Raw genomic sequence first — 22,133 nt, 5'->3', positions numbered from 1 at the left:
GTGGGGCCACGAGTTGGTCAGGTCCTCCAGGAAGCACACCGAGAAGAAACAGGAAGCTTAGGAGATTCATGCCTGTGAAAAGTACCCAGGAGGCAGGGGAAAGCCTCTGGCTCAGGATGCAGGGCTGGCATCTGTGAAAGGAGAGGGGAAGGAGGACCAGATGAGGACAGCCTCAGACCACAGTGAGTGCTGAGTGGCCTCACCGAGGAAGCAGAAGGGCCACGGGAGCGCTGCCCGTGGAGGCCTTTGGTGAGCAGCCACGGCAAGCCCGCCTACCCCCTACCCCGGGCTCAGGGACTGTCGGGCACCCTGGGGGAGCACGTGGTCCTGGTTTGGCTGCTGGACAGATTCTGAGGCCATCACCCCTGCACCTCCTACAGCGGGTTCTCGCTGGGCAGGAGGCCTCCTGAGCTGCCAAGGCTGGGCCATGAGGAAGGAAAAGAAAGATCTTTAGGCAGAGGGCAAAGGGAGAGGAGGAGGCAGCAGCAGAAGCGAGGGCCCCGGGGACAGGGAGACACAAGGACCATTTGGGAATCTGTGTGGAAGCCGATTAGTCCAGAACAGAGCGGAGCATGAGAGCAGCCCATCTGGGAAACTGCGGGCTGGGCCAGTGTGTTGGAGTGACCTTGACCTTGAGTTGATGGCGTCAAGGAGAGCCAAAGCATGAGGTTAGCCCCGATTTCGAGATGAATCTGGGAGCAGAGTGGCCCACGGATGGGAGGGGAGACGCCAAGGTCAGGAGACCACAGGGATGGGCTGTGGTCAGTGTTGCAGGCAGGACGTCATGGAGACTTCAGCCCCTCCTTGCTTGTTGCCACCTTGTCCCCGAGGAGGCCAGCCACAGTACTGTTCCCCGGGATGTGGAAAGGAGAGTCATTCTCAGTCATGGGCAGGTTAGGTGGGGACTGAATGGGAGCCAGACATGGGGTCTGTCGGCTTCAACCGCAGTGAGGGAACAGGTCTGGGAGGCAGGGGCCTGCGTCCCATTTCCGGCCTCAATGCGAGAAGGGGGAGAGGGGGGTGGGGTCTCAGGCTCCAGCCATGGGGGTCAGGCCGGGAGTGAGCACGGCCTCGCAATGCTGCATCACTTGGCTGAGGGAGGGCAGCAAAGCCTTCTGGGAGCCCAGGAGTTCAGGCCTGTCCATGTTTACAAGGCCCCCCACCCTCCTCCCCCCGACTCTGGCAGACCCCACCTTCTTGGTGTGACCCCAGAACTCAGCACAGCCTGTTCCTTCCGGCTGGTCCGCCCGCCCGCCCCCCACCCAGGCCCACACCAATCATATTCTCCGTTGTTTTTCAAAGGAGTCCGGCCAAGACAAATCGACATGTTTGTTTATCTGCCGGTCTGCCTCCCCTTGTCTCTGCCTATCCCAGTCTCTCAACTTCCGTTTCTTTCTCGAAGGTCCTCTTAGTCTCTGGGGTCTCCAATCCACGAGGCTTGGACCTCTGCAGAGCCAGGTGCCCCAGCTCATGGTCCTTCTCCAGCCCCTGGATGGCCTAGAACTACAAACCCCAGCATGCACTACTACTCAAGGTGCCTGAAGCATGCCTGTGCGTGCCACCTGCATTCTGGGACTCGTAGTTTCCTATGCTCTCGCTAGGGCTTCGAGATCTCCCCCGTGGGCAGTCTCCGCCTCTAGCCCTGACTGCGGAGTCTATATGCTGACCTCCCGCCCCCAGGGAAGCATGCGTCACTGGATGACAACGTGGGGGCGGAGGCCCTGGATGGCAGCTTCCTGCTCTTTTGTGTCCCCCACTTGAGTCACAGGGGGTGGAGGTTCCAGGAAAGTGGGGCTGGGAGGGAAAGGGATCCCCGAATGATAGAGCCAAGGACAAAGGGTCAGTGCATCCTTGCTAGGCCTGTATCCCCAAGAACCCCAAAGGACTGAAAGGTAGGGGTCCAGGAGCAGAGACGGAGGCAGGGAGCACCGGGGAGATTCCTACGGTCGCTCAAAGTCTGGGGATCATCGCCTGCTCCCGATACAGTGCCCACCTTCTGCCCACCCCCTCAGGGCAAGGCCAGCAAGGGCGATATGGAAGGCCTCCCCTCCAGTCAGACGCCTGGGTTCCCACTTATCATCCCTCGGCCTTAGAGCAGAGCCCAGGCATCCGGCCCCCCAGCCTCTGGGCCTGTGGGCATGGAGCCGAGGTTTCGAGCCTCCCAGCCAGCCTGGTTCCTGTCCCATTGTGTGTGGGGCAAGGGCGGAGCGAGGGCCAGCAGCGCAGAGCCCCTCCCACTGCCCCCTCCCCTTCTTAAGGAAAAGACTCCGGCTCTGCCCGGAGCAACAGAGCTGACGCCTGGCCAAAGCCAACATGGGCAACTTGAAGAGCGTGGCCCAGGAGCCCGGGCCACCCTGTGGCCTGGGGCTGGGGCTGGGCCTCGGGCTGTGCGGCAAGCAGGGCCCGGCCTCCCCAGCACCTGAGGCCAGCCAGGCACCGGCACCCGCTCCCGCGCCGGCGCCAGACCACAGGTGAGGGCCACGGAGGCTGGAAACAGGTGGCAGGAGGGCGGGTGTCAAGGCCCGAAGACCGGGCTCAGAAGGGCTGGAACCTGCAGCCCAGTCAGGGCCATGTCACCAAGCCGAAAGGCTGTCAGCGTGGAAGAACAGGATGGTCAGGGAGGCTCAGGGGACCCGGCCCAGGGCCAGCAGGCCACGGACGAGAGTCAGGGGTAAGGGTGCCAGCTTTCCAGGTGCAAATGGCCAGGCCATGAATGCTGCCCTGCTGACGAGAGCTGTTTGACTCTGAGCAAGTGCCTTAACCTCTCTGAGCCTCCATTTATATAAAATATGGATATAGCAGTACTTACCCCACGGGGTTTTTGTAGGTTTCTAGTTCGCGGCAAGACTTCAACAAACACCATGATTATTTAGCAGGAGAAGAAAGGAGCTGGGGAGCAGGTACAAGGAGATGAAAGGATGGGGGAGAGAGTTGGGCTGGAAAACTGAGGCCCTCCGTGAGGGACTAAGAAGGCAGGGCAGCTGGGCCCTCGTCCCCTGCTCCGGTCGCCTCCTCCCACCAGCCATCTACCCCAGGACTGACCCTGCAGCCCAGCCTCCAGAAGGGGCCCCTCTGGGGCAGAGGTCCCTGGGACTAGGAAGGCCACAGCCCAAGGCCAGGTGGGGCACCAGGCCAGGCAGAGGAGCTCAGTGGGGAAGGGCTCAGGGGCCAGGGGCCCTGGCGCACAGACGCACCAGAGGCCTGAGTCCCTCCCTTCCTCCCCAAGGCTGGGCTGGCGGCTCTGGGAGGAAGTGATAAGGCCTCTGAGGCTTCCCTTCACAGGACGGCTACTGTCAGGAGGGGTGTGAGCGAGCGAGCGGGAAATCTGGGCTGAGGAATCCCAGCTGGGGCTTCCTTGCCTGGGCCCCCAGCTCCCTCTGCTCAGGGCTGGGTCCGGCTCAACCTCTGGGGCTTGGACACCCTGTGCCGGAGTGGGGGGGGCAGTGGTCATGAGGACCCAGCCATGGGCCAGGGGCTCAGGATCCCAGTGCCACCACCCCAGCAGCCCCGGGGTCTGGCTGAGCATTGCCGAGAAGAGTGAGACGGGCCTGGGTACAGAGGGGACCGTCCTTTCCCAGGCGCCCCCTGAGCCTCAGATGGCACCTCTGTAAAAGGGGCACCGTACTGTGTACCTCCTAAGGCAGTCATAAGGGCTGTGAGAAAAGGTAAGAAAACACACGGGGAGTTCCCGCTGTGGTACAGTAGATTAAGACTCTGACTGCAGCAGCTCCAGTCCCTGTGAAGGCTCAGGTTCCATGTTTGACCCAGAGCGGTGGTTAAAGGACCCAGCGCTGTCACTGTGCGGCGTAGGTCATAGCTGTGGATCAGATTCAATCCCTGGCCCGGGAACTTGCTTGTGCCACGGGTGCAGCTATAAAAACAAACAAACAAACAAAAAAACAGAAAAGAAAAAGAAGGCCCATGGGAAGCCAGCAATAAGTCACTGGATTCGTCACGCTGTTGGGGGGGTCTCCAGAGCGGCCGAAGGTGACACGCTTCTCTCTCATGACCCCAGCCCGGCTCCCAACAGCCCCCCGCTCACCCGGCCCCCAGAGGGGCCCAAGTTCCCTCGCGTGAAGAACTGGGAAGTGGGGAGCATCACCTACGACACTCTGTGCGCTCAGTCACAGCAGGTGAGGCCCGAACCCCTCGGCCCAGTCCGGGTCCAGGAGGCTGAGGCCAGGCCCCTCCGGAGCCGGCCCCTGGTGTCCAGGAGGAGAGGAGACCGGGCCGAACCGGAGGGCTGAGGGATGTGCAGGGGACGTGGATCACACTCAGCCTCCAGCCCTGGCCATTTCTGCCCCCTTCTGCCCGAGCCCCGCCTCCCCGTTATTTCCAGTCTTAGCCCAGGCCCCGTCCACCTCCCTTCCGGACCCTCGTTCCCTCTGCCCCAGACTCCACCTCCAGGCCCCAGGCCCACGGCCCCTGCGCCCCCATGTGGTCCTGACTTTTGTGCCACCTGCTCGCTCGCCTCCCCCGCCCCCAACCCAGGACGGGCCCTGCACCCCCAGACGCTGCCTGGGGTCCCTGGTATTTCCACGGAAGCTGCAGAGCAGACCCTCCCAGGGCCCTCCACCCACGGAGCAACTGCTGAGCCAGGCCAGGGACTTCATCAACCAGTACTACAGCTCCATCAAGAGGTGAGACCCTCCGCTGAGACCCGCAGCCCATCCTTGTCCTCCAGCCTGGGTCCTGTCGAGACCTAGAAATGGTGACAGGTCCCCCCAGGACCACTCCCATTCCTCCCATCCTGACCCCACGCAGGGCTCAACACCCACCATGCCACCCTCCCCCCAACACTCACACAAGCCAGGGGGCTCCCCCACCCATGACTTCCTCCTGCTCCCCTTCCTCTCCAGGAGCGGCTCACAGGCCCACGAGCAGCGTCTTCAGGAGGTAGAAGCCGAGGTGGCAGCCACCGGCACTTATCAGCTTCGAGAGAATGAGCTGGTGTTTGGGGCCAAGCAGGCCTGGCGCAACGCTCCCCGCTGTGTGGGCCGGATCCAGTGGGGGAAGCTGCAGGTGTGGCAGGCTAGCAAACCGTCCGTGTGGGGACTGGGGGACACAGAAGAGGAAAAGAGGGTGTGGTGGCTCCTGAGGTTTCAGGGAAGGGGGAGTCGGGGGGGAGTGGGAGATGCCTGTCCGTTCCCTTAGAAACTGGTACCCAGGGTCTGTGCAGGTGCAGGTGGTCAGGGAGCCTCCGCGGAGGAGAAAGAGCCCTGGTTCGCAGCTTGGGACACCCCCAGCCCGGAGACAGGGCCATGACTCCCTGCCCTACCTCCTCCCCTGCTCCTGGGGCTGACACTCAACAGTCCCATCTCCCTCCTGTCCCCTACCCTGGGGGCTCAGGTGTTCGATGCTCGGGACTGCAGCTCTGCACAGGAGATGTTCACCTACATCTGCAACCACATCAAGTACGCCACCAACCGGGGCAACCTTCGGTGAGTGTCCCCAACCCTGCTCGAGGCCCCGCCCCTCCCCCTGCCGCCACCGCCGCTGCTGCCGCCAGGTGGTGAGGTTGGGATCTGACTAGCTCTTGTCCCCACATCAGCTCGGCCATCACAGTGTTCCCCCAGCGCACTCCAGGCCGCGGGGACTTCCGGATCTGGAACAGCCAACTGGTGCGCTATGCAGGCTACAGGCAGCAGGACGGCTCCGTGCGGGGGGACCCAGCCAACGTGGAGATCACCGAGGTGGGCACAGGGAGGCAGAGGAGGGGGAAGCCATCCCATGAAGGGTGAGGTAAGGGGGTCCAGTCGAGAGCCGTCAGTGAGGAGTTCTCGCTGTGGCACCATGGGATCAGCTGTGCCTCTGCAGCACCAGGACGCAGGTTCAATTCCACCCGGCACAGTGGGTTCTGGCATTGCCACAGCTACGGCATAGGTCACAACTGCTGCTCGGATCGGACCCTAATTCCAAATGCAAAGGGGTGGCCAAAAATGGGAGGAAAAAAAAAAAAAAGGAGCTCCAGTGGTGACTCAGCGGAAATGAATCTGACTAGCATCCATGAGGACACAGGTTCGACCCCTGGCCTCGCTCAGCAGGTTAGGGATCCGGCGTTGCCGTGAGCTGTGGTGTAGGTCGAAGACGTCGCTCGGATCTGGCATTGCTGTGACTGTGGTGTAGGATGGCGGCTGCAGCTCTGATTTGACCCCTAGCCTGGGAACCTCCATAGGCCCCAGGTGGGGCCCTAAGAAGACCAAAAAAAAAAAAAAAAAAAAAGAGCAGTCAGTGAAGCAGGGACAGGAGATGCCAAAGAAGGGACCCCTCAGACCCAGCTCTGTCCTTGCTCCCTGCAGCTCTGCATCCAGCACGGCTGGACCCCAGGAAACGGCCGCTTTGATGTGCTGCCCCTGCTGCTCCAGGCCCCAGACGAGCCTCCAGAACTCTTTGCTTTGCCCCCTGAGCTGGTCCTCGAGGTGCCCCTGGAACATCCCACGTGAGCACGAGAGGGACTGGGTCCCACGGAGGAGGGGGCTGCCCAGGGGGGTGGCCAGGCCAGTGAGGCTCCGCTGGGGCTCACCCTACACCTTGGCATCCACAGGCTGGAGTGGTTCGCGGCCCTGGGCTTGCGCTGGTATGCCCTCCCAGCAGTGTCCAACATGCTGCTGGAAATCGGGGGCCTGGAGTTCCCAGCGGCCCCCTTCAGCGGCTGGTACATGAGCACAGAGATTGGCACCCGGAACCTGTGCGATCCTCACCGCTACAACATTCTGGAGGTGAGGACCAGCGGCGCTGCGGGGGGAGGGCAGGGAGCTGCATGCCCACCCCCTCGGGCTGACATCGGATCCACAGGATGTCGGTCACAGGGAGAATCTGAGCGAAGTCAGATCTAGTTCTAGTCTGCCTCCTAAACTAGGGCTGCGGAGGAAGGTGCTGGAAGCACCAAGGCTGGGGCTGGTGCCTTCGGGTGAATGTGTGGTTCTTCATCTGGAGGTTGGATCTATAGGTCTACATAGCTGTCATCAGGTTCTCAAGGCGGATCTTGACTCGAAGCATGTTAAAAACCCACTTTAGAGATGAGACCTTAAGACCCAGGGCTGAGCAGTACCTGGCCCCAGGTTCCTCTCTGCTCTGTGGTGCCTCTGCAGGCAAGAACCTGAATCAGCCCCAAATGAAGCAGTCAGGCCTCCTGACGGCCACCCATCCCCTCCCCCACTCCCACTGCCTAACTGGAGACCAGATGCTCTCCACCCACCCCCGCCTCCCCCACCCCTGCCAATGCCATGTGCCTTGCTCCCAGGATGTGGCCGTCTGCATGGACCTGGACACCCGGACCACCTCCTCCCTGTGGAAAGACAAGGCAGCTGTGGAAATCAACCTGGCTGTGCTGCACAGTTACCAGGTACACAGGCCCTGACCAGCCAGGAGCACATGGGACCGGAGCTGAGGCAGCTAGAAGGAGTTCGAGAGCCCCACACGGGGCACATCGGGCCTCCACTTCTGTTGTTTTGTTTTCTTTTCTTTTCTTTTTTCTTAGGCCACACCTCCGGCATATGGACGTTCCCAGGGTAGGGTCGAATTGGAACTGTAGCTGTCAGCCTAGGCCACAGCCATAGGAAGGTGGGATCCGAGCCGCGTCTGCGACCTACACCACAGCTCAGGGCAACTCTGGATCCTTAACCCACTGAGGAAGGCCAGGGGCTGAACCCACATCCTCACGGATACCAGTCAGTTTCTTAACCCACTGAGCCACAAGGGGAACTCCCGGGCCTGCAGTGCCGCGGGGATGCAGTACAGCGTCCCAGGCGCTACCACGTGGGGGCCCAGCGGATCAGCGCATGCTCAGTAATCCCCTCCCAGGGCATGCTGGGTATCGCGATGTGGGACCCGCTGGCTTCTAGAAACTGTAATTCCAGGATGAAGGGCAGGCTGAGCGCTGGAATTTGAGGAAAGTGGTGCCTGCTGAGCACTCAAGTGGGGTCTCAGGAGTTTGGGCAGTTTTGGTGGGGGGCACGCAGATGGCGGAGATGGGAGCACGACCTCGCCTGCCGCAGCAGTTACAGGCGACACTGTGGTTTGAGGTGAGGGAAGTGCAGGGTCTGGGGGCCGCGTCTGAGCCCCTCCCTCGTCCCCCGCCTCCCCGCAGCTGGCCAAAGTGACCATTGTGGACCATCACGCCGCCACGGCCTCCTTCATGAAGCACCTGGAGAACGAGCAGAAGGCCAGGGGCGGCTGCCCTGCCGACTGGGCCTGGATCGTGCCCCCCATCTCGGGCAGCCTCACGCCCGTCTTCCACCAGGAGATGGTCAACTATGTCCTGTCCCCGGCCTTCCGCTACCAGGTGACCGCCCCGCCAGCTCTAACGGAGCAGCCCCCAGGGGCCTCCAACCTTTGCGTTTTTTTCCCTCACTTCTCCCTCCCCTCCCGCCCCCACCCTCACCCCCATCACTTCTCTGCAGCCAGACCCCTGGAAAGGGAGCGCAGCCAAGGGCACCGGCATCGCCAGAAAGAAGACGTTTAAGGAAGTGGCCAAGTAGGTGCCCTGGGAGTGCTGCCCTTCCCCCACACCCAGGGGGCTCCCCGCCCCTCCACACCCACCGCGACCTTACTTGGGGCACACGCGCGCGCTTGGGGAGGCCCTGGCTCCGTGCGCCTGGGACCCCCTCACCCCACCCTGGCTCACTCCCAGCGCGGTGAAGATCTCGGCCTCACTCATGGGCACCGTGATGGCGAAGCGAGTGAAGGCGACAATTCTGTACGCCTCCGAGACCGGCCGGGCCCAGAGTTACGCACAGCAGCTGGGGAGGCTCTTCCGGAAGGCTTTCGACCCCCGGGTAGGACTGAGCCCCTAGGGCAGGGGTCTGAAGTGGGGGGGGGGAAATGGCCTCTGTCCCATCTTCAGACACACCTGGAGGACAGGAAAGGGTCACAAGTCAGGGCCCAAGAGGAACCCCAGAATCTGAGTCGGGACCTGCGGAGGGGTGGGGGCGAGGGGGGAGCAAAGAGTGAGAAGGACCAGGGCAGTCAGCCCGCAGGACATCTGTCCTTTCCTTGCCTGTAGGTCCTGTGCATGGATGAGTATGACGTGGTGTCCTTGGAGCACGAGACGCTGGTGTTGGTGGTAACCAGCACCTTTGGGAACGGGGATCCCCCAGAGAATGGAGAGGTGAGGGGCCCCTGGGAATGAGGGGCGGGGCCGTACTGGAGCGCTGAGCAGGACTCCCGCCCCCACGATGGAAATCAGAGATGCCCTGAGAGGCCCCCACAGCCGGAGCGTGGACCCGAGGGCCTGCCAAGCCACACTCCAGGGCCATCCTTGTGGCTGCACCCCCCCCACCTGCCACACACACACACACACACACACACACACACACACACACACACACACACACCCCTGCTTACTGGGTTCCAAGTCTTTTCCATTATCAATCAGAGTAAGTGCTTAATAAGTGGAAGGCACTTTCTGGCTGGCCAGACAGTGACAAGTGGGAAAGACAACACCTAAAATGAGATCTCAGCTTTGTCTCTTCTTTTTTTTGTTTTTGGTCTTTTTGCCATTTTCTTGGGCCGCTCCCGCGGCATATGGAGGTTCGCAGGCTAGGGGTTGAATCAGAGCTGTGGCTGCCAGCCTCCGCCAGAGCCACAGCAACTCGGGATCCAAGCCTTGTCTGCGACCTACACCACAGCTCACGGCAACGCCGGATCCTTAACCCACTGAGCAAGGCCAGGGATCGAACCCGCAACCTCATGGTTCCTAGTTGGATTCGTTAACCACTGAGCCACGATGGGAACTCCTGTCTCTTCTTTTCTTAATGAAAGAAAAAGAGCACCGCTCAGATGCCAACAGAGATTAGGGAACTTCACTTTCTAAACAAATCCTGGAAGAAACAAACTAGAGTCCTACCCTTGAATGTTTTGTTTTGTTTTGTTTTGTTTTTGCTTTTTGAGGGCTGCACTACCGGCATATGGAAGTTCCCAGGCTAAGGGTCCAATCAGAGCTACAGCTGCCGGCCTAAACCACAGCCACAGCAACACCAGATCTGGGCCGCATCTATGACCTACACTATAGTTCTCGGCAAAGCTTGACCCTTAACCCACTGAGCGAGGCCAGGGATTGAACCTGCATCCTCATGGATACTCGTCAGGTTTGTTACCACTGAGCCACAGCAAGAACTCCCGAATACTCTGTTGTTAACCATCATCTCTGCTGCTTCTCTGTCTCTGGCTGCCCCTCGCTACTCATTTCTGGGGCCTTTATCTGTTTCTGCTTCTAAATGCCTTCTCAGCATTAAGTACCCCGGAGCAGAATTCTGAAGGAAGCCTTCCCCCTTACCTTGCTGCCCGTTTCAGTCCTTCTGATCTGCCTTTTAAAGAAAAATAGAGCAATTCCTGTGGTGGCTCAGTGGGTTAAAAATCCGACTGCTATCCATGAGGATGCAGGTTCGATCACTCAGTGGGTTAAAGGATCTGGCTTTGCTGCAGCTGGGCTCAGATTCAATCCCTAGCCCGGGAACTTCCATATGCCAAGGGTGTGGCTGAAAAAGAAAAAGAAAGAAAAATAGAGTTTCTAACTTTTATAGTGTAAAAGTAATATTTACATCCATGTGACCCACAGTCATAGCTAAACATTTTTATCACTTAGAAAGTCCCCTTGTTAATTCCCCAGGTCAGCCCGCTTCCCCATCTCCCACCAAAGGTGACCACTCTCCTGACTTCTGTCACCTGTTCTAGAACAACCTAGATGGTGGGGGGCTGCAGCATGGTATTCTGGCTTCTTTCCCTCAGCCTGTTTCGGAGGTTCCTCTCACTGTTGAGTGATTCAGGGGTTCATTCCTGTCCACGGCGGAGTGGCGCCTGGGGCATAAACAGTTTATTTCCCCCCACCCCCCACCCCCGCTGACGGACACCTGGGCTGTTTCCAGCACTTGGCTATTGTGAATTAAGCTGTTATGAACATTCTTGTGCAAGGCTTTTGTGGCCTTATGTTTTCATTTCTCTTGGACAAATACTTAAGAGTGGGATGTCTGGGTCAGTGGGTAGATATGTGTTCACTTCTTAAAATTTATTTTATTTATTTTTTTAATTTTTTGGTCTTTTTAGAGCTGCACCCACAGCATATGGAGGTTTCCAGGCTAGGAGTCGAATCAGAGCTGCAACTGCTGGCCTACACCACAGCAACCTGGGATCCGAGCCGCATCTGCGACCTACACCACAGCTCAAGGCAACGCTGGATCCTTAACCCACTGAGTGAGGCCAGGAATCGAACCCATGTCCTTATGGATACTAGTTGGGTTCATTAACCACTAAGCCATAACAGGAACTCCTACTTTTTTTTTTAATGAAACTGCCAAAGACTCAAACAGATTGAACTGCACACTAGTTCTGTGCATTTCAATGTGTGTGTACATCTCACCTTGAATTTTTTTTTAATGGAGCAAACCTAGGAATTTGCCCCACAGAAAAAGGCATATATTCACTAACACAAACAAGAATATTTATAGCAGCACTGTTCATGATATCTCCACACTGGAAACAATTCAGATAACTCTCAACCATAGACTGGAGAAATGCATCATTGGCTATTCAAAGGAAATGCAACAACAAGGGCGAACAGATTTCAACCACACTCAGCAAAATAGATGAATCTCAAACATCATGTAGAGGGAAAGGAGCCAGACACAAAAGGATCAGTCCATAGGACTCTGCGTTAAGTTCAGAAACAGGCAAAACTAATCCATGGTGTTTTAATCAGGAGAGTGGGTATTTAACAGGGGGGGCGGGGTGGGGGGTGAGCACGAAGGTGACAGGTGACCTCTGGGGTGCTGGTGATGTTTCTTGATGGGCTGCTGATTACACCAGTAGGTTCCATTTGTGAAAATCTATAAAGCTGTGTGTTTGGGGAGTTCTGTCGTGGCTCAGCAGAAATGAATCTGACTAGCATCCATGAGGATGCAGGTTCAATCCCTGGCCTCACTCAGTGGTTTAAGGATCCGGCATTGCCATGAGCCGAGGTGTAGGTCGCAGATGCGGCTTGGATCTCACCTTGCTTTGGCTGTGGTATAGGCTGGCAGCTAAAGTTCCAATTTGACTCCTAGCCTGGGAACCTCCATGCGCCTCGGGTGTGGCCCCCCCAAAAAAAAGACAAAAAAAAAAACTGCGTTTATAACATGTGGCTTTTCTGTAGGTACATTGCACTTCAAGAAAATGTTCAGAAAATAAAATAAAGGTAGTACATGCTAGTTACAGTGAACCCATAAACCCAGCACCTAAATGCACCTGCAGTTAACTCAGGGATGTTATGGCCTTGCCATGTGTTGTTTTTTCCTGTGTAAAGGTTGTTGCACGTAGTTCTAAGCTGTTTCCCGGGCAGCACGTGACACGTCTCAGCCTTTTAGAAGATGTCAGTGTCACCAGCGATCACGGCAATGCAGGGAGATCGAGAGCTGGTTTCTCCCTATTGCATCGGCTAAAGCGTTAGCGGCTGGTCACAGCCAGTGTCGAGAGGAGGGAGGAAGGAGGAAACCGTCCTCCCGATGCTGGACGGCTTGACCGTCCCATCAAGCTTTTAAATCCTATGACTCAGCAATTCTGCTCCTAAGAGCTACCCTGTGAAATATGCAAAGGAGGAAGCACATGGATATGAGTGGTTGAGCAGTGTCCGGAGACCATCCAGATGTCCTCAGTCGGGGGAGTCGGGTACACGATGGTACCTCCAAGTGATGGGCTACTATGTAATCATTCCAAAGAATGAGGCCAGTCTTGGTGTGTGGACCTAGAAGGACATCCATGATAGGTTATTGACAAAAAGCATGCAAGTAAAATATAGTCCCCTCTTTATTTTTTATTCTATTTTATATTTTTAGGGCCACACCTGCAGCATATGGAAGTTCCCGGGCTAGGGGTCGAATTGGAACTATAGCTGCCGGCCTACACCGCAGCCACAGCAACGCAGGACCTACACCACAGCTCATGGCAACACTGAACCCTTAACCCACTGAGCAGGGCCAGGGAGTGAACTCTCATTCTCCTGGATCCTAGTTGGGTTCACTAACCGCTGAGCCGCGAAGGGAACTCCCCCGTTTTTATTTTAAAAAACTAAACTGTAAATACAGATGTGTGTGTAAGTGCAACGAAGCAGGCAGGGCTCAAGGGGTAAACAGCTGTCCGTGGTCCACAGCGGGGGTGTGAGGCTGGAGGCAGGACGAGGGCAGAGTTGCTCTTCTATTACTTTACACCCTCCCGCAGCATTTTCATTGGATGCCGACACTTCCTCTCCGCAGAGTTTCGCAGCAGCCCTGATGGAGATGTCGGGCCCCTACAACGGCTCCCCTCGGCCTGAACAGCACAGGTGAGTGGGGGTGGGGGTGATGGGGGCGGGAGAGGAGGGGGCAGTGAGGCATTTGGAGACGCAAAAGGAAAGGAGATCTAGAAGTTCCCCTTGTGGCTCAGCGGTAACAAGACCAACTAGTGTCCATGGGGATGTGGGTTTGGTCCCTGTCCCGCTCAGTGTGTTAAGGATCTGGCATGCAGCTCGGATCCCAGGTGTAGGCCGGCAGCTGCAGCTCTGATTTGGCCCCCAGCCTGGGAACTCCCATGTGCTGCCAGTGTAAAAAAAAAAAAAGGAAAGAAAGAAAAGGGGTCTAAAGAGGTCTTCCTCTGGGCAACAGGTAATTTTCCCAACAAGCTGAGGACACATGAGCAGAGACGTGGGAGACCTTCTTCCTTGAGGCCTGCCCACTCGCTGTCCCCAGGACTCTTGAAGGGCCAGTCGGTCCTGAGGTCACCTTCAGAGAGAGGAGGGGGGAGGCCAGGCCGGAGGCTGAGAGACACCTGGAACACGGGCCCTCAGCCCCAATCCCGAGTCTGCTTCAGGGAGCGAAGCCAGCTCCAAAGGCGGAGACCCTGAGGCTGTCCCCTGCTGGGTCTGGCCCCGGAATTGTCTCCAGTGCCCTGTGACACCCTTGTCTTCGTCCTCTCTTGCAGGAGTTACAAAATCCGCTTCAATAGCGTTTCCTGCTCAGACCCGCTGGTGTCCTCCTGGCGGCGGAAGAGGAAGGAATCCAGTAACACAGACAGCGCGGGGGCGCTGGGGACCCTCAGGTCTGGGGAGCCTCAGAGAGGGGAGCTGCGGAGCTGGGGGGACAGCTGCCTGTGGCACACAGGGGAGGGACGAGGTGGACCCCAGTAACGGCTCCCTGCACCCCAGGTTCTGTGTGTTCGGGCTGGGCTCCCGGGCATACCCCCACTTCTGTGCCTTTGCTCGTGCGGTGGACACACGGCTAGAAGAGCTGGGTGGGGAGCGCCTGCTCCAGCTGGGCCAGGGCGACGAGCTGTGCGGCCAGGAGGAGGCCTTTCGAGGCTGGGCCCAGGCCGCCTTCCAGGTGAGCCCCCAGGCCTGGCCGACATTTCACTCCCGCCACCCTCCAGCCCCAGTTCAGACTCACTCCCACCTGGACACCTGCCCCGAGACCTGCAGCCCTGAAGCCAGGGCCTCAGCAGTGCCCTGACTCATTTGGTCCCCTGGCTCATCCCGTTCCTCCAAAATCCACCTGCAACCTGCCACTGCCCTTTTGGCTGATTCCTGAACGGTGAGGGACAGCATGGCCCTGACAGTGTGGGAGGAGACTGGCCTAGGCGGAAGAGAGCAGCCAGGAAGCCTAGGGCAGGCCCAGGCTGCCCCCCACCCCAGGTGGGCGCCGAGGGCGGGGGTGCAGGGGCAGGATGGAGGAAGAAGGGTAGGAGCAAGAGAGGATTAGACATGGGCTTTTCCTGTGGTGCCGCAGATTAAGGATTCAGCCTTGTCACTGCAGTGGCTTGGGTCCAGGTTCGATCCCTGGCCTGGGAAATTCCGTGTGCCACAAGTGTGGCCAAAAACAGAGAGGGTGAGAGAGAGGCAAGGGCTGAAGCTGAGAAACTACGGGAAGTCAGAGGCCAGACAGGCTTGGGGTGGTCCCTGGACTGGAGGGAGTCCTGGGTTCTGGGCGTGGGGCTGGTTCTAGGAGGGGCTGGTCCCGGGGCTGTGACTTTCTGATTCTGGGCTTCCTGCAGAGCCACTCTGACTGGGCTGGGAACTAGGCCTGGAGATGAACAGGGCTCCTTCTCCCAGTCCTGACACAGCTCTGAGCCAGGGTCCCGAGGCTGGGGCTCAGCAGCCCTGACCTGATGGCGAGGAGGAGGGCAGCGTCCTAGGAGGCGGGCTGGGGAGGGCGGCGGCACAGGTGCGGGGATCGCTGGGGGCAGGAGGAGGAGAGGGATTGGAGAACAAGACTAAAGAATCCCGACACACAGTAGCGACAGGAAGCTGGGATTGGGGCAAGAGAAAGGAGGAGCATGGCCTGAGGTTTGGGGACATGGGGACACGACATTAGAGGCACAAGGTCAACTGGAGGAGCTTCCAGCCCAAAGCAGGAAGGCTCTGAGCTAAGCAGGGTGGCAGCGGTGGGGGTAGGAAGGAAGGGAGGGGGCCAAGGAAGGAAGGAAGAGATACAAGACCTTCCACGCACAAAAGAAAGATTAACAGGACCAGCGATACGGGGTGGGAGGGAGGGAGCGACCAGTTCTGGGGAGGATACACACCCTTCCCGGGGGGCCAGCCCCTGCTGTGCTGTGCAGCGGAGGACACGCCAGCCAGAGACCCTTCCCGTGGCCACCAGAATTCTGTGTGCCACTCCAGGAGCACGTAAGGGCTTTACATAAACTATCTCATTGAACCCCAGTGGGTCTTTAAGGAGGCGTAGAGATTGAAGCTGATAAGTATAGAAGCCAGGACAGGAACTCAGTTCCGAAGGCATGGATGCGTTCACTGAGGGCTCCCGTGTGCCAAGAGCTGTGCGCCACGGGCTATGAGATTCAAGCCAGAGTAACTAGCAAGTGGCGGTGACACATGCAAAGGAATAGCCAGCACAGCAGCTGAACCCAAAATGGGCTGAGGATCACAGTGCCGTCAGGCCCAGCCCTGTTTCTGGTCCCTTTGTTCCAGCCCCCAGGGCTGCCTCCCCCACAGGAGCGAGCCTCCAATGGGCACCGCTGCTCCGGCAGCCCCGGGAATGGAAGGGGGCAACCAGGGACCCAACAGGCCCAGCTCCACCTCCCCGCCAGCCCTGCTAAGCTAAGGTGGGCTCAGGTGCTCCCCAGCCCTCACCTCCCACCCCCAGGCCTCCTGTGAGACTTTCTGCGTGGGGGAGGATGCCAAGGCTGCCGCACGGGACATCTTCAGCCCCAAACGGAGCTGGAAACGCCAGAGATACCGGCTGAGCGCCCAGGCGGAGGGCCTCCAGCTGCTGCCAGGTACGCCCCAACGTCCCCGACTCTCTGGACTCCCTGCGGTCCTCAGACTGACCTGATCAGGGGCCAGGCCCCGGTCCCTGGCTCAGTCCGTCTCATTTGCCCCCCACCCCCTAGGCCTGGTCCATGTGCACAGGCGGAAAATGTTCCAGGCTACGGTCCTCTCGGTGGAAAACCTACAAAGCAGCAAGTCCACGTGAGAAGGGCCCCCCCAACCCGTCCCTGCCCCTCCCTCCCCAGAGCTGCACCCCCTCCCCCAGCCCTCCTCTAACTGCCCCTCCTCTCTCCCATCCCCAGCCGGGCCACGATCCTGGTGCGCCTGGACACTGAAGGCCAGGAGGGGCTCCAGTACCAGCCGGGGGACCACATAGGCATCTGCCCGCCCAACCGGCCAGGCCTCGTGGAGGCGCTGCTGAGCCGTGTGGAGGACCCGCCACCGCCCACCGAGCCTGTGGCAGTGGAGCAGCTAGAGAAGGGCAGCCCTGGTGAGCGCGGTGTGGTCTGGGGCGTGACAGTGAGAAGCACTCCATCCCTTTGGCTCCAGAGTCCTCTCAGGTTCAGGACCTGGCAGAAGGCTGCCACCTTCACTCATGGCCACTGTGTTGCCTCGTGCCAAGCTAGTCCTGCTGGAGTCTCCTTTTTCAGAACCCAAACCTACACCCCCCATTAAAAGCCATCCCCTGCCTCTGGGCACCTCCCAAAGGCTTCCCCGGCAGCCTAGCCTGCTCTGTAGCTGGCAGTGGGTCTCTTCTGCTGCACCAGTGCCTGGAAATTCAAATAAGCTGAGCGAGCAAGGGGCAGGAGCCCAGAGAACCGAATCCAGCAGGGACCCTCAAACACACACACATACACAGAGGCTGCCCAGACAGGCCCACTACCACTGTTCACGGGCTTGGTCTCCCATGAGGCGCCATGAGGTGTGGCTCGTCCTCGTGTACTCCCCAAGCAGTCAGAGCCCCAGACGATGCAGTTCTGGCATGGCCGCCTCCTCAGAACTCCCCGTGCACCCCCCAGGTGGCCCTCCTCCCAGCTGGGTGCGGGACCCCCGGCTGCCCCCGTGCACACTGCGCCAGGCTCTCACCTTCTTCCTGGACATCACCTCCCCGCCCAGCCCTCGGCTTCTTCGGCTGCTCAGCACCCTGGCTGAAGAGCCCAGCGAACAGCAGGAGCTTGAGACCCTCAGCCAGGTTGGGAGCTACCCCGGGGCAGGGGGCGGGGGGGGGAGGGGGAGCAGGGGCCAGTGAGGCAGGATGGGCAGGGGGAGGGGAACCCACCTGGCTCTAAGGAGTTCCTGTTCATCTCTGTATTCTCAGGCCTTAAAGAGACACAGAAAAGGTGCCTCCAGAGATGTTTGCTGGCCTCAAAATTCCCACTGTGGCTCAGCAGGTTAAGAACCTGATGAGTATCCACGAGGATGCAGGTTCAATCCCTGGCCTCACTCAGTGGGTTAAGGATCCAGCATTGCTGCCAGCTGCAGTGTAGGTCACATATGCAACTTGGATCTGGTGTTGCTGTGGCTGTGGCGTAGGCTGGCAGCTGCAGCTCCGATTCGACCCCTGACCCAGGAACTTCTATATGCCATGGGCGCAGCCCTAAAAAGACCAAAAAAAAAAAAAAAGAGAGAGAGAGAGAGAGACAAAGAGAAATGCTCGTTGGCCTGCACTGAGGATGGAGAAACCCCAAGGAGGCTCAGCCCCGGAGGGGTCGAGAAGGGAAGTCAACAGGCCAACAGGCAGGGCCAGGAGGTCCCAAGCTCACTGCCCCCTCCCTGCCCCTGCCAGGACCCCCGGCGCTATGAGGAGTGGAAGTGGTTCCGCTGCCCCACGCTGCTGGAGGTGCTGGAGCAGTTTCCATCCGTGGCACTGCCCGCCCCGCTGCTCCTCACCCAGCTGCCTCTGCTCCAGCCCCGGTACTACTCCGTGAGCTCGGCGCCCAGCACCTACCCGGGAGAGATCCACCTCACAGTTGCAGTGCTGGCCTACAGGACCCAAGGTGAGGCTGGGGAGGAGGGGCGGGGCCGGGGTCACAGGGGACCCCGGGATGGACCTCTTACTGGCCCGCTCCTTCTCCAACCGCCTAGATGGGCTGGGCCCCCTGCACTATGGAGTCTGCTCCACGTGGCTGAGCCAGCTCAAGCCTGGAGACCCTGTACCCTGCTTCATCAGGGCGTAAGTGAGCGCTGCGGGGGTGGGGTGGGAGGGGCCCCGAGAGTGTCTGTGCAAGCGGGGTGGACCGAGTGCCACTTGGATGGATGGGGACAGATGGAGGAATCAGTGGGTGATGGCGCAGGGTGAGCTTTGGTGAAGGGTTGTTGGGAGCAGAGGATCCCCCCACACACAACATATCAAGGGCAGGGCATCCAGTTAAGCCACTTTAGAACTCTGGCTAAGCTTTGGGCCTTTCAGGACTTAGGGTCCTGCCTGGAAACTGCAGTTCCCAGAGACGGGGCTAGGATTCAACCCAGCAGGCCCTCCTGCCATCCTTGGGGTTGGCCTGATGTTGGCAGGCATGGTACCAGGAACTGCAGCGGGTCTGCATTTAGTCCAGGAAGAACTAGTTAAGTGACCACAGTATCACTGAGGACTCAAAGGGAAGGATCTCAGGATCCCTGAGAGGCATGTGCTGTGTTCAGAAGTCTTGCCCCATCCAGCACCCAGGAGCTGAGAGTCTCAAGTGGGACAAAGAAGAGTTCCCAGGATGTCACCAGCTGGGTCCAGTGACCCAAACCCACCCAAGAGGCTAAATTACAAATAAACAGCCAATCTAGTGAATATAAACCAAATACCAATGTTGAGGCTATAGTTTAAAATAAAGACACCAGGAGTTCCCGTTGTAGCTCAGCGGATTAAGAACCCAACTAGTATCCATGAGAACGCGGGTTCAATCCCTGGCCTTGCTCAGTAGGTTAAGGATCTGGCGTCGCCACAAACTGCAATGTAGGTCACAGACATGGCTCGGATCTGGCATTGCTGTGGCTGTGGCGTAGGCTGGCAGCTGCAGCGCCAATTTGACCCCTAGCCCAGGAACCTCCATAAGCCTCAGGTATGGACCTAAAAATAATAATACACACTCTCAGCAAACCCATTATGAACAAAAAAACTACCTGTCCTGTCCTTACTCATACTTTATATGTCCTAAACGGAGACACCAAAACATTCAATTCAAATTTAAGCTTTATTTCCTTTGACCCAACCTCCAGAAATCACAGGTCCAAGGAGTCTCTGCCTATAAGCAGAGTTCTTTTATTAAACACACTGCTTACTGAGCCAGACACAAGCATTAACTCGTTTTCAGTGGAAGTTGAGCTCTCCTCTTTCCACCCTGCTGAGGCTGAGGAGAATGGGGGAGGCGGGGAAGCAAAGCGCGCCTGATGGAGGATCTCTTGACTAGGGCTCCCTCCTTCCGGCTGCCACCTGATCCCAGCTTGCCCTGCATCCTGGTGGGCCCAGGCACAGGCATTGCCCCCTTCCGGGGATTCTGGCAGGAGCGGCTGCATGACATTGAGAGCAAAGGTGAGGCTGGGGCCAGGGGAATGCCTGGAGGGCAGGAGGGAGTCACACAATTTAAGGACGGGGGTGAGGGTGGGGAAGCAGAAAATAGAACAGAGGTGAAGAGAAGCTAATTAGACCGATGGGTGGAGGGCCTGCAGGCAAGGGTAGTGCCCTGCTGGTCTGGGTTTCTGCGCCAGGCACAAAGTAGGTGTTGGATTGCACTAAGAACAAAGGGAACCATGGACTTCTCTTGTGGCACAGCTACTTAAGGATCCGACGTTGTCACTACATCGGTTTGGGTCACTGCTGTGGCTCAAGTTCCCTGACCTGGGAATTTCTACATGCCACAAGTGTGGCCAAAAAAAAAAGAGGGGGGAAGAAAGGGAACCAGAAGTCTGGAGAATATAGGGCTGGGACTCAGAAGGTGGACATGCCCCAGGTGGACTCTGGACTGTGCCTGGGGTGTGTCTGAGTCCCAAGGAAGCTTCACGGTATTCAGTTGGGGCATGGGGTGCCCAGGAGAGCTGATAAATCAAAAGAATGGGGCTGTGACCAGGAGGCAAGTATAGAGTTCAGGAACCGAAGGTGTCCGAGAAGATGGGGATGGAGCGGGGTTGGGGCTGCTCTCCGACGGCAGTGTTAGACCGCACAGAGGGCACGGATTCTGAGTCAGAAGCGCCAATTGTAGCACATTGTCACCACTGGCCCTTCCACCAGAGGGAACCACCAACTCCTGTGTCCCTCCGCTTCTCCAAATCGGGGCCAGGCAGGGTCTCTAGGAAAGTACCCTGCACCCTCCTAGAGCCGAACAACTCAGAGTGGTGGTTCTGCCCGAAAGGGTGGGCTGTCAGCCTGGGGAGGGTGGCCTGCGTGAGGGAGCTCTCCCAAGCCGCAGCCGTGCTTGCAGGGCTGCAGCCCGCCCCCATGACCTTGGTGTTCGGCTGCCGATGCTCCCAGCTCGACCATCTCTACCGCGACGAGGTGCAGGATGCCCAGCAGCGCGGGGTGTTTGGACGCGTCCTCACCGCCTTCTCCCGGGAACCCGACAGCCCTAAGGTGCGGGACCCTGAGCGCGCAGGGGTAACTCGAAGCCAGGGACAAGGGAAGAACCGACGTGCGCTCCAGCGGGACGCCCGGGGCCTGGCCGGCCCCGCCCTCTGCAGTGTGCACCCTCCGCTTGGCTCCTCAGCTCCCACCCCAGCGGCACTGAGACACCCGCCCCGCGCGGCCCCACCCTGTGCCAAGGTCCCTTTCGGCCTCACCCACGCACATCCAAGCCCGGCCCCTTGCTTGGCTTGGTCTCTCTAGGCTCCACCCCCGCGTACCTAGGCCCCGACCTGGTGTGCCCCGAATCTTTCCACACCCAGGGCTCTCCTTACCCCCTACCCCCGGGGCCGGCCCGCCAGGGTCTGCCCCTAACCCGCCTCCCCTCAGACCTACGTGCAGGACATCCTGAGGACGGAGCTGGCTGCTGAGGTGCACCGCGTGCTGTGCCTCGAGCGGGGCCACATGTTTGTCTGCGGCGACGTCACCATGGCAACCAGCGTCCTGCAGACGGTGCAGCGCATCTTGGCGACGGAGGGCAACATGGAGCTGGACGAGGCCGGCGACGTCATCGGCGTGCTGCGGGTGCGGAGGGGCGGGGCCCTGGCGGGGCGGCAGCGGGGCGGGGCCCACGGCGGCTCCCAGCGCCCGCGGGGGCTGTGACCTTCCGCCCTCTTTCCCCGCAGGATCAGCAACGCTATCACGAGGACATTTTCGGGCTCACGCTGCGCACCCAGGAGGTGACAAGCCGCATACGCACCCAGAGCTTTTCCCTGCAGGAGCGACATCTGCGGGGCGCAGTGCCCTGGGCGTTCGACCCTCCCGGCCCAGACACTCCTGGCCCCTGAGAGCCCTCTCGCTTTCCACCCCGGTTCCCCGGAGAGTGGCCGTCAGTCCACTCCGAAGCTGCCACTCTCCTGTTGGCCTGACCAGGACCAGGCACCTCTTCCTCCCCTCCCGAGGTGCCTCCCCACTGCTGTCCAGAGTCTGCAGAGACTGGCCTTATTCCTGGGACTCTCTCTCTCCCCCCACCTGTTTCCCTCCCTTGGGTCTGAGTAACCGGAAGCCCCTCCCAGCAGTGGTATTCCGGAGACTAGAGTCAGCCCTTCGGTGGAGTTAGGTGAATTTTAGATTCCCCTCACCTCTCTCAGGAGTATCTCTCTCATCTCATCTTAAAACCTGATCTGTAAATCATTTAAATATTTATTACTGGAGATTCACCGTAATAGACTGGACCGGAAGTTACCAGAGCTACTGAGACTGCTTCCTGACCCAGAGTTGTCAATACAGTTAAGAGAGTGACAGGCTTTGTTTTTGAACTTGTGCAGACGGTGGGGGTGGTAATTCTTTGACAAGGAGCCTGTCCTACAC

General features: G+C 59.0%; 1 protein-coding gene across 1 annotated transcript; it reads left to right on the top strand.

Annotated features, from left to right (window-relative positions):
• Positions 2,311 to 22,005, top strand: NOS3 (nitric oxide synthase 3). Its single transcript, NM_214295.1, is given in 26 exon segments — positions 2,311 to 2,471; positions 4,016 to 4,133; positions 4,492 to 4,640; positions 4,860 to 5,022; positions 5,350 to 5,441; positions 5,552 to 5,693; positions 6,300 to 6,439; positions 6,545 to 6,719; positions 7,244 to 7,345; positions 8,090 to 8,284; positions 8,403 to 8,476; positions 8,633 to 8,777; positions 9,005 to 9,109; positions 13,224 to 13,291; positions 13,927 to 14,043; positions 14,150 to 14,324; positions 16,098 to 16,230; positions 16,345 to 16,423; positions 16,525 to 16,712; positions 17,242 to 17,414; positions 18,009 to 18,219; positions 18,308 to 18,395; positions 19,618 to 19,739; positions 20,626 to 20,774; positions 21,153 to 21,347; positions 21,449 to 22,005. Coding segments are annotated over 26 exon segments (3,618 nt in total). The 5' UTR covers positions 2,311 to 2,313; the 3' UTR covers positions 21,611 to 22,005.

Source organism: Sus scrofa, chromosome 18, assembly GCF_000003025.6.
Source record: "Sus scrofa isolate TJ Tabasco breed Duroc chromosome 18, Sscrofa11.1, whole genome shotgun sequence".
Lineage (NCBI taxonomy): Eukaryota > Metazoa > Chordata > Mammalia > Artiodactyla > Suidae > Sus > Sus scrofa.
The sequence above is the reverse complement of the archived record's forward strand: the minus strand, read 5'-3'. Positions and strand labels throughout refer to the sequence as shown.